A 14,447-nucleotide genomic window follows, 5' to 3' on the forward strand; every position below is an offset into this window, starting at 1 on the left:
TTTCAGGTATTTCACCTCCTGGGAGGGGAATATTTTTTGCACAGAAAGATTATTTTAAGTGCAAAGGCTCCTTTTGGTGGAAAGCTGCAGCCAGAGGACGTGTAGAGGTTCCTAAAGGATGGGTTTTTTTTGGTTTTTTTTTTTTTTTCTTTTGAGGTGAATTTAAAAAGAAACAGTGGAAGAAAAAGAGTAGGAAAGGCATCATCTGATGGAGGGAATGGTGCCTTTTCCCAAAATCCCATGCCCAGAAGTGATCACTCTCTATGGATCCCACAACCTTAAATTTGTCCTTTAGGGGGCTTAAGGGTTTTCCTTTTAGGGGCTTTAGGGGGTTTCCTGTGCAGGTCCCCACAGCCCAGCCCCTTTCCCTGTCCCTGCTTTTCCATGCAGGAGCTAAAATCCCTGCTGCAACAAGGGCCAGCTCCAGGTGCAGCCAGCAGGATGCCTTTCCCTTGGGCTTTTACCCAAATCTGGGTTTTTTTACCCCAATCTGGGCTTTCCCCCCTGGCTCCGGAGCTCTGCAGGAGGCTGTGCTGGCAGAGTGGCAGTAGTTGGAGCCTCCCCTGATCCATGAATAATCCCATTTTTTTTTTTCTCCTCACTACCCTGTGCCCTCCCCAGAGCCTTGGGAACATGGCCGGCACGTTTTGGGGGCTGTGGGATGAGGGTGAATTAATTTCTCCCCATTTTTGGTCTGAAATCCAGTCCTTCCTCCCATGCTGGGGCTGGGAGTGTATCCCCCTTCTGAATTAAATCAAGGCCTTCTCCCAAAATTCTGTCTGGGATTTGCATTGCCACCCCTGTGCAGTAACTGTTCTTATAATTCATGGTCATTTTTTTAAAGGAAAAGGAGATTTTTTTTTTTTTCCTGGGGAAAACCCCATTCCAGTGGAAGCTGTTACTCTCCAGTGTGATGGTGTTCACAGGGGTTCATGGATCAGAAAAGAGATGAGGATTTGACTCCATGTTTCAGAGGGCTTGATTTATTATTTTATGATATATATTACATTAAAACTATACTAAAAGAATTGAAGAAAGGATTTCATCAGAAGGCCAGCTAAGAATAGAAAAAGAAGGAATGATAACAAAGGTTTGTGGCTCGGACAGAGAGTCTGAGCCAGCTGGGCTGTGATTGGCCATTAATTAGAAACAACCAGCATGAGACCAGTCACAGATGCACCTGTTGCATTCCACAGCAGCAGATAACCATTGTTTACATTTTGTTCCTGAGGCCTCCCAGCTTCTCAGGAGGAAAAATCCTAAGGAAAGGATTTTTCATAAAAGTTGTCTGCGACACTCCAGGGCTCCCAGTTAGTTGTCACCTGCTGTTGTCTCTCCACCCCAAAGCAGAGTGGGGTTAATTTAGTGGGGTTTGCACTGTGCCAGCACCCAGAGCCGGTGCTCCTGAATCCAATCTCCTCCCTCAGCCTTTCCACCCCACTGTCTCCAAGGGAAAAAGTGCCTGGAAACCATCTCACCCCCAGCCTGCTGCTTGTGCTCAAGCTCTAGGTCAGGAACTTCCTGAAGTGGGACAAGGTGTGGTTGCAGGATTTCTTCTGGCACAGAGGAGTTTTCCTGGTTGCTTTCTGGCTGGAGAAAACACCTCTGTGTTTAGCCAAGGCTGTTGTGCTGCTCCCAGTCCCAGTGGAGGTCAGATCCCAAGGCAGGGAAGGGAAATATTCTGGTTTCTGCTGGGGCTCTCACCATGGATACCCTGCTCTGGGAAACAGGGACAGCCGCCAGGTGATTTGGGGAGTTCCCCCTTGGCTTCCCCCTGCTCCCTGGAATATTTCAGCTTCAGGGAAAGAAAGGGTTTGAGATTTTATTCTTCAGTGCTTCAGCACAGGTCACCTTGCAAATGCATCCCCACAGCATTTTCTCCTCTGCTTCAGCCCTCACAAGTGAGGGATCACCTTCCATGGGCTCACCCAGCCCCAAAAGGCTGAGGAGAGGTCTCAGGACAGGGAGGGAGAGGAGAATCACCCCCTGGCTATCAGGGTCTCCACACAAAGCTTGGTCTGCAGGGAAATCTGGAGCCTGATGAGACCCTGCAGCTCTCTGGGTGTTGGTTTCCATGCCCAGAAATCCCTGCTGAAAATCCCTGCAGGATTTGCTGCCTTCCCTTGAAGCTCCTCATGAACAGCCTCTTGTGGGTTACCAGGACACGCTGTGATAGCGCTTAGAGGAGCAGGGCTGCTCCCAAATCTTTCTCAGGTTTTCCTTTTGCCACCAAATCCCTCCATTTCCAGGGCTGTCCCCTGCTTCCAGCCTCCTCTGGGGTGCCAGCTGGCGGCTTGATGCTTTGTTCTGTGGAAAACCGTGCTGGAAGCACCTTCAGTGAGGATCACAGTGGAATCCTTGGAATTCTGCACCAGCCCTGGGATTTGCTGGTGTTCCAAGCAGCCCTGTTCCACCTTTGGGTTTTCTTGTTGGTAGGATCTTTAATTTCCTTGTTTGTTGGATCTTTCATTTCCTTTTTTGTTGGATCTTTAATTTCTTTTGCCTTAATAGCCCGGGGTGACTTAATCAGGCCTGAATTTTCACCAAAAGAGGGTTTGAATGGCTGGAAATTCAGGGAGATGATGGTGATCATCCCAGGAAATGCAACTCCCATCCCATGCTCACAGCATGACCCACTCAAGCCTCCTTTCAAAGTCTTTTATTTTTTTTCTTTTATTTTTTTTTCTTTTTTTTTGGCAACAGGCTTTGCCCAAAGCATCCCCTGGGGCTCCCCTCTTCGCAGCTCAGCAGGTTTAATCCATGGCTGGAATTCAGGGGCTTCTGAGCAACAAATGGCACCTTTGGGCTTTTAAAAAAACAATTTATTATAATGACGGGGCTGAAAGAAGGGATGTAAAGGTATGCTTTCCCCAAGGGGTGGCTGATTGCAGGATTGGGGTGGGAGGATGATGTCCAAGGGAAGAGGGCTCTGGCTGGGGGAGGAATGTGTAAATTCTTACTGTTTAAACGCCTCACTTGGTGCTGGATGTTGGGATGTTGGGATGTTGGGAGTGACGCTGGTTGTGGTTTGCCCATGACTCATCCAGCCCTGAGTCACCCTCCTGCTCTGCTGAGATCATCTCCGAGGGGTTGGCACCGACCCAGCAGCCCCTCCAGCAGCCCCTGGGGCATCCTCCGGGCCCCTGCCCCACTGAACATCCATTAAAGCTTCCACCTTTGTGGCATTGCCCAGCACAAACTGAGCCCCTGGGGCTCAACCACACAGGGATCTGCCCCAGTGGAGCAGGGATTTTGTCTCCCCTTCCCCTAAACTGACCCAGGCTGGTGGCATTCCTGGGAAGGGCTCTGCTCCTTTGGTTCAGGCTGGATTTTGGGGACAGGCTCAACAGAGATTTGGGATTTGCTCCATGACTCCCTTTTATCACCCCGAGCAGTCAGATCTGGCACAGGAGACCTCTCACCCTTCCTGAAAAGAAAAGGGAATTGATGCTGCCTCCTGTGAGGAGGGACAGTCTGTCCTGCCCTTTGACTCAGAGATTTTGGCATACCCTTTTCCCCAGGTTTCATCCCACTCACCTATAAATAACTCCTGAAAACACCTCTGCAGGTGATAATTAATCTGAGGGCTCTGTGGCTGCTCCAGCTGAGATTGCCTGGGCTTGCTCATGCCAGCTCCAGTGCCGGGGATCCAAACTGCCCTGGGATGTGGCATCTGCAGTGCAAGGGATCCAAACTGCCCTGGGATGGGGCATCTGCAGTGCCAGGGATCCAGACTGCCCTGGAATGGGGCATCTGCAGTGCCAGGGATCCAGACTGCCCCGGGATGGGGCATCTGCAGTGCCAAACCCTCTGGGATGCTGCAGAGCCCAAAGCATCTTCTGGACCCCTTCCCATGGTTGTTCCCACTGCATTATCCCTGCACTGCTCCCCAGGCTGGACCATCTCAGCTGCAATCCCAAAGCCACAGATTTTTGTGGATGCGCAGGGGTTTGGGGTGAGTTTGGGTGGTTTTGTTTAAATGAGGCTGGTTTCCCTCGTCCACACTCCTCAGGGAGGTGGGATGCACTCCTCATCTTCCCAAGTTGTGCTTCCATGGTTTCCCACTGTGGGAAATGAGCTCCCCATAGTGGGAAAACCTCGCCGAACTGGATTATTGCCTGGGCACCAGCAGCAGTGAGTATTTGCTTTTTACAAAGCCACCCAAAAGGTAGATTAGCAAATAAATGAATTAAATGGGTAATTGCAGGTCTGAGTGTGAGCATCCAAATGAGAGTGTCCAGGGCAAGGGGTAGAGGTAAGGAAGGGCCCCAGGTAAGGAAGAGGGAGTGTTTCTGTGTCTGGGAATAATATTTATTTATAAATATATACATATTTATAAGGATATTTATTTATAAATATTTATTAATATAAAATTTATTTTAGTATTTATAAATATATAAATATTTATTTATAGATTCCCCCGTCTAAGGCGCAATGGCTTTCAGCTGACAGAGAATAGGTTTAGACGGAATATTAGGAAGAAATTCTTCCCTCTGAGGAAGGGAATGGGAATGGGAATGTCCAAGGCCAGGTTGGACAGAGCTTGGACACCCCTGTGGGCCAGGGGTCTCCATGGACCCCCACACTGGGGAGGTGGAGGAGCCCGAGATCCACCCAGAGCTCCCATGGCAGCAGTGGGAAAACCTCCCTGTTGGCCCTGGGGACTGGGCTGGGGCTGAAAAACCCTGTGGCTGCAGAAAAATGCCAGCAATTCCTGTCATTTCCCGTGGTCTGGCTGGTGGGAAGCAGGCAGAGATGGTGGCTGCATCCTCTCCCCCAGGGCCAGGGCTGCTGTGTCCCCCAGGACACCCCACCCCAAACCCAGAGAGCTTCAGGGCCATCATCTGAAGCTGGGCTGGGTCTGAGGAGTGCAGAAGAGCTGGGAAGCAGCACTGGCTCTTTCCCAGACTTACTGGGTGTTAAAATCCAGGGGAAAATAGGACAAACACTCAAAAGGTTCCTGGGTGGGAGCAGAAATCATCAGCTCTGGGTGGGGGAGGTGCTAAGGTGGGAGGTGTTTGTACCACCTTTCTCCAAGGGCAGTGAGGGCATTTTGGCTGCTGCCTTTTCCCTAAGATTTGAAGGATTTGTTGGGAAAGCTCAGGCTGCAGTGCCTGGGGCTCTGAGGAGCTCGGGGAGTGGAGCAATGGCTGGTCCTGCCTCAGTTTCCCCTTTTGGGAAGGGCCCCACTGTCAGCTCTGGTGCTTCAATCTGGGCTGTGGCTGTGCATTGTCGCAGACATCTTTTCACAAAAATCCTTTCCTTAGGATTTTTACTGCTGAGAAGCTGAGAGGCCTCAGGAGCAAAATGTAAACAATGGTTATCTGCTGCTGTGGAATGCAACAGGTGCATCTGTGATTGGCCCATGTTGGTTGTTTCTAATTAATGGCCAATCACAGCCCAGCTGGCTTGGACAGAGAGTGCGAGACACAAACCTTTGTTATCATTCTTTCCTATTCTATTCTTAGCTAGCCTTCTGAGGAAATCCTTTCTTCTATTCTTTTAGTATAGTTTTAATGTAATATATATAATAAAATAATAAATCAAGCCTTCTGAAACATGGAGTGAAATCCTTGTCTCTTCCCTCAACCTGAGACCCCTGTGAGCACCATCACAGTGGATTCCTCCATCTCCCAGCAAGGGAAGCTGGGCTGGAGGCTCTGCCCTCGTTTTTGGCCCCCAGTTGAGGGGCAATAAGAGGGGACATCATCCCTGATTAACCCTTCCTGGGAAGAGCCCGAGCTGTGGTGAGGATCCAGCTCCTTCCTCTGAGCCAGAGCCTCTTGTCCCAAGTACTTTGGCTCCTAATTGCCTCTGGGAATCCTCTCCTGGCTGGCAGCAGTGTCCATACTCCTGGAGCACCTGGCTGGGGGATGAACAAGTGCCCGTGGAGTTCCAGCCATGGAACTGGGCTGGCTGGCTGGGAATGGTGGCTTTGTCCCTGCTCCTGCCTCTGGGTGATCCCAGAGTGGCCTCTGCTGGGCACTGGGAGGCTTCTCCAGCCCTGGCCCTGCTCATTCCTTCTCCAAGGGAAAATCAAGAGTAAAAAAAAAAGAAAATCAAAAATAAAGCAGTGAGGGTGAGGAGAGCCAAGGGAGGAAGAGGATACCTGGATTCTGCTGTTGTTTTTCTCTGGCTGTGTTAAAAGTATTTCTGAAATTAAATAAGTCATGGGATGGGCATTCTGAAACTTCCTTCCTTTCAGTTTTACTTCCCCTGCACAAGGGGGTTGGAGCTGCAATTGGGATATTTTTATATTTTTTTTTCTCAGTTGTACTCCTCTGATCTGAAACCCAAGAGTTCTCCCCTTGTCCATGCAGAGAAAGTCACTGGGTTGATCCAGAGCCGGTTTGCAGCAGGGCACTCGGAGAAATCCCCTTCAAGGACATTCTGAAATGGGGAATTTTTTTTTTTTTTTTTTTTTGGCATTGGACACTACTGGGAGCCAGGGATGCTCAGAGAGCGCTGGAGCCACCGTGGCTGTGCTGTGACAGCCCTGAGAGGTCTGCAGGGTCTCCTCTGCAGCTGTCACCAGAGCCACGGGCACAGCCTGAGCTGTCACCTCAGGACGGTGTGGAGCTGCAGGAGCTGCATTTCCAAGCAGCTCAGCCCTCACACACCCCAAAGAAAGGTCTCCTTCTGTTTGTGGAGGGGAAGAAAAGTGCTGGGCAGGTTGTGGGTGTCCAGGAGATTTGGGCACTGCAGTGGGGACAGGCTGAGGACAGAGCCTGCCATGGATTTCACACAGCTTCCCCTGAAATCCCTGCTTTTCCAAACTGCCAGGGAAAGGAGCAGCAGCAGGTGCTCAGCAGGACACCTGTGCTGCCCTGGTGTACTGGGATCCCCCAGCTCAGAGCCTGGAACATTCACCTGGGAGCTGTGGCAGCCTCAGGATGGCACCTCTCAGCAAGGAGCAGGTCACCAGGCAGCAGGGACAGCAATGCTGAGAAGGGGTTTGTGTATCAAGGTGGCTTTCACACCATCAAACCATGGGGATTCAATCTGTCCCTTCTCCAGCTCTTTTTCCATCAGCAAACAAGCATCCCCCCCATAACTCTCAAGACAGAAAACACAGCAGCCTTTATTTTTGGTATTTGGGGTTTATTTGTAGGGCTGGGGGTTGGGGGTCTTTCCCTGAGCATCACCTACAAAGAACAAATCAGTTGTGGGGGTTTATAAGCAAAGCTCACAAACTCTCCTCACTAGCAGGTGAGCTCCAGCTACAGCACAGCTGCCTGATGGGCAATTTGGGGGAAACACCAATGCTTTTCCAGCAGCTTGATATTGTTCAGGGTCTTGTAAACCCATGAAGATGTGCACAGATCTTTGTCTGCGTGACAGGAACTGCGAGTGTACAACATTTGCCTCTCCTACAACAGCAGCCACACAGAGATTTCAAACAGGAATCTGTCTGACCAGATGGTTCTCCTAAAGTCCTCCAAAATTCCTACCTATCTCTGCTGCAGGTGGAGGTTGAAAGAAAAAGTCAGAGTCCTCTGCACACTGACAGGTGGAAGCCAGGGGCCGGGGATTTCACACTCAGACCTTCCCAAGTGACTGCAGCACTCCTACACAAGGCATTTTCAACAACCCATTCTTAATTAAAAAGCCAAAATTAGATCAGCGGAACAGCCCATCTCGTGCTGCTATTTCAAAGGATCCCTATCATTCCTTGGCTGAAAATCACAGTGTTTGATTCATTGCAGTGCAGTTCGAGCTGTTCCCTGGCCCCGCTGCCGTGTTTGGAGCAGGAGCTCGGTCACCACCACCATCCCCAGGTGCTAGTGGGACTTGGCTTTGGTGGCCTTGCCCGTCCTGCCCTTCTTGCCACAGCACCTGCGGCAGCAGCAGAGGCAGCACTTGAAGGAGATGAAGAGGAAGAGGAGGGTGACGGCGGCCAGGAAGGCGATGACGTCCAGCGAGTGGTACTGCACCCAGTTGAGGTCGTGGGCGGCGGGGCGCAGGTGAGGGGCCCCCTTGTGCCTCATCACAAACTCCACCCAGTGCACGGCCAGGTCCAGAGGGTGGATGGGTCTGTCCAGGTGCAGGTCGGAGAGGCGCTGGATGTTCTCCTTGTACCTGCCGAGAGAACGTGGGACCCTTTGAACCCCTCAGCAAAATCCCCAGGGCCTCGCCCTGGCAGGATACACCAGAGAGTCTAGGCTGAAAGAGGAGACCTCCCCATGGAGCCTTGCAGCACTATGATCCACCCCAGCTCCTTCCCCCATATGTCCCAAATTCTTATGGTTTTTCCTTTCCCTGTTCCCTCATTGGTTGTGGTACCCTTGGTGGCCAGCCCTGTCTTCCCTGTAGGGCACTGTCCTCAGACCATTTGCCACTGACCCCACAGTTAACCTTGTGCAGAGCACATGGACAGGGCTTTGTCCCTGATTTCCTCTTCATCATTGTCCCAGATTGCAAGGCAATGCGTGTTCTATTTGCCATCTGTTAGAGGTGTGGCAGATGTCTTCTGTTAATTGGGCAGTTTTCTTTATCTCTCCCACAATCACTCCTCCCTCTGAGGAGATATCTGCTGATAACAGCTATTGAATGTCACTGCATGGCTGATAAGAACTGCAGCATCCCATTGGGAGATGTGAGCCCAGAGGGAGGAGTCAAGCATTCCTAACTGGATATAATCTGAGCTCCTGGGACAGCAAGACAGCTTCTCCACTGGATTCCCAGAGGAACAGCTGCCCCTTCCACTGGATCTTCAGAAGAAGACTGCACCTTTCTACAGGATCCCTGCTCCAGCAGAACCACCCCTGACACTGCAGGAGGGCTGCAGCCACAATTCCAATGGGACTGCCACCAACACCCTGACCCACAGGGTGTCAGGTTGGGTTCTGACTCTGTCAGTGTTGGTTTTGTTTACTGCATTGCTTATTTATCTTTCTATTTTCTTCCCTAATAAAGAACTGTTATTCCTGCTCCCATATTTTTGCCTGAGAGCCCCTTAATTTCAAATTTATAACAATTTGGAGGGAGGGAGTTTACATTTTTCATTTCAGAGGAAGCTCCTGCCTTCCTTAGCAGACTCCTCTTTCCAAACCAAGACAATTGTGCAGAAATAAACCTTCACTGGAACTGACCATATAAAGGCCCTTTTGCCTCTCTTGGCTGAGCTAGCCCTGGTGAGTGTGGGCTGTGTGGACTTGACTGCCTTGTCTGAATGCTCACCCAGGTGGCTTTTCCACAGGAGTTGTGTCACCATTGAACAAGAAATGACACAAATTCACTTGAAGACTGGTTTGCAGGAGAAGGCTGAACAATTGCAAAACTATACTATACTACATTAATTCTAAATTAAAACTATACTAAAGAGATACTGTACTACACTACAGAAAAACCCATGACTGAGACAGCCAGGACACAGCTTTTAGTGATTGGCTAATCACTCAGCTTTCACTGGTGTCCAATTAACAAAATCATTTTTGGTAAACAATCTCCATAACATATTCCACATGTGCAAAAACAGGAGCAGCGAATAGAGATAGGAATTGTTTTCTTCTCTGAGGTTTCTCACTTCCCTCCCTAGGAAAAATCCTGGGAGAGGGAATTATGTCTCTCTCTGTTCAGAGAATGTGAATGCCACAGAGATGCTTACAGGAAAACAGGTATCAGCACCCACCACCTAAACCCCAAGCTGCTGCAAGAGAAGGTGTTGCTCAAACATGGAGTTGATGCCTTGGGATTTCAGCTTTTATGTTATTAAAATCCTGAACTGCCTTCGGGTGGAACTCTACAACTCTACACCCTGTCAGCTGCTGTTCTCCCATTTTATTCAGGCACAATTCCTCTGGGCCTGAAACTCAGGGATACCCTACAGCCTCAGGCCCTGAAAAATGTAAACAGCAGTGAACTGGACAGGGGCAAACTGGGGATATGTGCCCTCATAGCCTGAAGGTGTAATTGGGATATTTACCCCTGATATGTAAATGGACCAAACTTATAATGGTCTGAAAAACTCGTGACCATCATTTGTCTTGGGTGTAGTGTCTAGGAGGCTTCTGGCTGCCCAAGCTGTATCTACTGAAGGCCTTTAATAAATACCCACTTTATTCTCTTAACCCTGTTTAGCCTCTGTTCTAGAGAGCCACTCCAAGTATCAGTTTTCTGGCACCCCAGATGGGACAAGAAAAGCTTCTGGAAAACCCTTGGACCAGAGAAAAATCCAGCTTTTTAAAATGCCCTCTTAACTCTCTTAATCTTTTCTAGCCTCTGTTCTAGGTAGCCACCCCAAGGCATCAGTATCACAGGGTGGGGTGGGTTGGAAGGACCTTGAAGCTCAACCCTCATGGGCAGGGACACCTTCCATCAGGCCAGGTTGATCCAAACCCCATCCAGGACACTTCCAGGGACGGGGCAGTCGCAACTCTTGTGCTACTGAGCCCCTTGAGAAGGATAATGGCAAAGTTAGAGGCCCAGGAAGTGACAAAAAAAGGAAAAAAAGAAAAAAGAGGGAAAGCTTAGTTTGAGCTCTCAGCAGAATCTCTGGGGTGAAGGTCTCTGGCTGAAAGGGGAGACTGGGGGTGGAAAAGCTGGCCAGCTCAGCTTTTCCAGCTGCATTATTATTGTTTTTGTTAGATGCAGTGTCATAGTGCTATAATAATAATTATTATTAATAATTTAATTGCCATTAAATATGGCAATTTAAATGCCATAAAAATTGGATAGGAAACAATGTCAATAAGCTGCTATTTCTCAGGAATATGGTTGAGTTTTCTAGTCCTTGGCATCCTTTAAATGGGAGCAGGGAAGAGTTCTCATGTCTCAAAGAAATCTCTGTGCTGCCTTTAAGCCCCTTGGGTGTGCTGACTGCAGCCCTGTGATGCTCCCTGGGTTTCCTCAGTGCATCCCTGCAGGTCCCTCCTGCTCTGTGCTGGGATTGCCCAGCCTTGCTGAGCCAGGCAAGGCTCTCTGTGCTCACTGAATTCCTCATGAGCACCAAGGGGGAGAAAAATGCCTGAGAAAACTCACCTGTAAGATAAATGAGTGATAAATATGTTTGATATTTAACCCCACTGACCTGTGTCACCAGAGATTTGGGAACAAAAGCTGCTTGCCACTTGTGTCAAAGCCCTCTCTGTCACTGCCTTGGCTTTAAGAAGGTGACACAATTTTTTTGGCAACTTGATTACTTCCATTGCATTCCCAGCCCATCTGCCCTGCTCCCTGCTGCCTCCCTTCTCTTGTCCACTGAAGGGGACAGCCTGGAGTTAATCCAGGGCGAGCATCAGCTTCTCCATGGAAGCAGCTGCTATCAAATCCAAACTTTTGATCCAAGAAGCCATTCAGGAAGAGCAAAACACCCTGCTAAGCTGGAAGTGAACGTGCTGGGGCTGCAAAGTAAGAAGGGGGAAGGCTGTGCCTCTGGTACTGACGTTTTGTCGTTGATCACGGCTTTCAGGGCGTTGGAGATGTCAGTGGAAGTCATCTCCAGGATGTTGAGGGTCAGCCCTGCTCCGCGGGACTCCACTCGCTTGGCGTTGTCCATCTGGTCCCCGAAGAGAGGCATCAGCACCATGGGCACAGCGTTGCAGATTCCCTCATAAACGCCGTGGGAGCCTCCATGGGTGATGAAGGCACGAGTCTTGGGGTGGGCTGTGGAGGGAAGCACAGGCTTGTGTCAGCTCCTGGAATTACTGACTCCCAGCAACACGTCCCTGGGGAAAGAACATGCACCAGAAAGGGCTGTGGTTGGGATAAATCAAGGATTTGGGGCTGTTGTGAGAGCATCATCCCTTATGGCCAGACTTAGGAACTGGAACTTTGTAGATTCTCTGTCTTGGTTTGGGGTAATCCTCCAACTTTAGGATTAAACCAGAGCCAGGAGAGGTTAGAAAGGATGTTACCACCAATTAGTTTTTCACCATCTCTTCCATGGTAGTGAAGGTCTCTCACGGCTGAACCTGTTCTGTTACCAGCAAATCTGGCAACAATTCCACCATTTTAAAATCCCGAAGACCTGTCTGGAAGTGCTCCCTTGAGGACCATGAAATTTCTTTTCAGGCCAGAAGACAGGACAAAACCACAGCTGGCTGTTGAGACTGCTTAATGAGACATACTCTCATCTTTGTCTGCTACTGGAGTGTTGGAAAGCCTTTTCAAACAGATTTGTGTCATAATTTGGCAATTCCCAGCTAAGTTCCTAAAGGACCAGCTCTGGCTCCACCAGCAGAGGAAGGTTTGTGACCCACAGTGCTGAGTCAGAGGATGGTAACTCACACCTGATGCACAGATGATGCCCTTGGGGCCTCACCACAGCAGCCTGGTGTCAGCCCAGGGTGCCAGACCTACCCAGGAGGTCGTTCTGAGGCAGCCACTTGACGAGCTTCACATTCTTGGGCAGGTTGGGGGGTGCCTTGCCTGTGTAGCGCCAGAAGACCTGGCAGGGGAAGCAAAGCCAAGTCAGATCCCAGCAGGAGAAGGGAGGGAGGAGCTGAGAGCAGCATGGAGCTGCTCTGCTGGAGGGGGAAGAGGGGATTGGTACCGTCTGAGGGACTGTTCCCAAGCCCTCCGCGATCTCCATGGCTTTCTTCATGGGAATCTCGGACACCATGGAGCCCAGCGAGAAGACAACGATGCCGTGCTCTCCAGAGGCGTTCACCATGGCTTCAAATTCCTGCCAAAGGAAAGCAGGCCTTTAGTTAAAGCCCTTTCTCTTGTCAGGGGTGGAATTGCTGCCACCTTCCCACAAAACTCTCTGGAAAGGCAACGGAACAAGCAGAAGCAAGACAAAACTGGGACCAGGAAAACGAGTGGTTATTGGTAGTTCTGCATCCAAAGCAGCATGGCCAGGGATGGGATTCTCCTCCTCTTGTGAGTCCACACCTGGATCCTGCATCCAGCTCTGGGATCATCAGCATGAGAAGGACATGGGATTGTTGGAGCAAGTCCAGAGGAGAACCATGGAGTTGACAGGGAGTCAGGAGCACCTCCCTTATGGGGACAGGCTGGGACATCCTGTTCAGCCTGGAGCAGAGAAGATTTTTGTGTGGAGACCTCAGAGCCCCTTTCCAGTGCCTGAAGAGGCCCAGAAGGAAGCTGGAGGAGGACTCTTCATGAAGAGTACTCCCTGCTCTTCCAGGGAGCAATGGGTTCAAACCAAAAGAGGGGAAATTTGTGTTAGGTATCAGGAAGAAATTCTCTCTGAGGGTGGGGAGGCCTCACAGGCCTCTGGCACAGGATGTCCAGAGAGGCTGTGGCTGCCCCTGGATCCATGGGAGTGCCCAAGGGGAGGATGGATGGGGTTTGGAGCCACCTGGGATAGTGGAAGGTGTCCCTGCCCACAGCAGGGGATTGGACTGGATGGGCTTTAACATCCCTTCCACCCCAACCTGTTCTATGATCCTAAAGAAAATGAGTCTTTGGGAAGTAAAAATTGGCACACTTAACCCAAGCCTGGATTCAGAGCTGATGTTCTTCTCTCCAGGCCACGCAGCTACAAGAGAGAATTGAAATCCTGGAAGAGGGTTCTGACAGCAGGTATCTCAAATTTCTAATAACTGGATTTATTGTATCTGCTTTGGGTGTGATAACATTGAACTGCTGCCAGTTTTGTCTCTCTTTTGTTTGAGTGATTTAAATAATAGGAGGAGATCTAGCACTGGAATCCAGGAACAAAAAGATTCCAATGAAGCAGAAAAAACCAGCCCAAGGCTGGAGCAAAAATTCTTTTAAACAGAAAAATGTCTGGTTGAGCCAAGGAAGGAAAGGCAAAACTGGAGGAAATTGTTGCAGGCATCAAAGCTAAATAAGGGAGAAACAATGAACTAAATGTTTCTGTAAGTCTGGCAATTGCCAGATGTTATCTCTGGGATCTGAGGGGATAACCACAGAACCATGGAATGCTTTGGGTTGCAAGGGACTTTGAAGATTGTCTCATTCCAACTCCCTGCCATGGGCAGGGACAACAGAGACTGACTCTGTCAGTTTATGCTCTTTTCCATATTTTTGTGGCTGTCTCAAGGCCTATTTAATCCTTTTTATATTCTGTGGGACATCAGTTTTACTTTGTTTTTTAGATGTTTTTGAGTTCCAAGGTCTGACTTTCTGCTCAGAAGTTCTCCTGCTATGAGAAAGTGCTTTGCAGCCCTGCTTTGGGGTTATGCACGTTATATTAGTAGTGGTTTTAATCAGCACCTACTCATACTTTTACAAAATATCTGCAGTAGAGACTCATGCAAAAAATAAGAAAATTAGCAGGATTTCTCAATGGAAAGTGGGGGATATCCCATACTGAGAAATTTTGGCACAGCTGAAGCAAAATACAGTTGCAGTGCAGAGTATTTTACACAAAAGTGGCAAAAGCGTTGCTTCACTGGTGGTGGGGATTTAATTCCAGCCTGCCTGAACTGTCTGAAGTTCATGGAACATCCTCAGTTGGAAGGGACCCACGAGGATCATTGATCCAACCCCTGGCCCTGCACAGACACCCCAACATT

The 14,447-nt window shown here is 49.6% G+C and overlaps 1 protein-coding gene across 6 annotated transcripts in view; it reads right to left on the reverse strand.

Annotated features, from left to right (window-relative positions):
* Nucleotides 1-7,100: 7,100 nt before the first annotated feature.
* The window catches only part of LOC131560491 (UDP-glucuronosyltransferase 1A1-like), a 79,640-nt gene continuing 72,293 nt past the window's right edge, over nucleotides 7,101-14,447 (reverse strand). For all 6 annotated transcript variants that reach the window (XM_058809258.1, XM_058809256.1, XM_058809261.1 and 3 more), the window contains exons 2-5: nucleotides 12,494-12,625; nucleotides 12,301-12,388; nucleotides 11,385-11,604; nucleotides 7,101-8,079 (exon numbers count right to left, since the gene is read on the reverse strand). In XM_058809258.1, coding sequence (XP_058665241.1) covers nucleotides 7,782-8,079; nucleotides 11,385-11,604; nucleotides 12,301-12,388; nucleotides 12,494-12,625 — 738 coding nt within the window. In that variant the 3' untranslated portion in view covers nucleotides 7,101-7,781. The remainder of the gene's footprint in view (nucleotides 8,080-11,384; nucleotides 11,605-12,300; nucleotides 12,389-12,493; nucleotides 12,626-14,447) is intronic.

Source organism: Ammospiza caudacuta, chromosome 8 (assembly GCF_027887145.1).
Source record: "Ammospiza caudacuta isolate bAmmCau1 chromosome 8, bAmmCau1.pri, whole genome shotgun sequence".
Lineage (NCBI taxonomy): Eukaryota > Metazoa > Chordata > Aves > Passeriformes > Passerellidae > Ammospiza > Ammospiza caudacuta.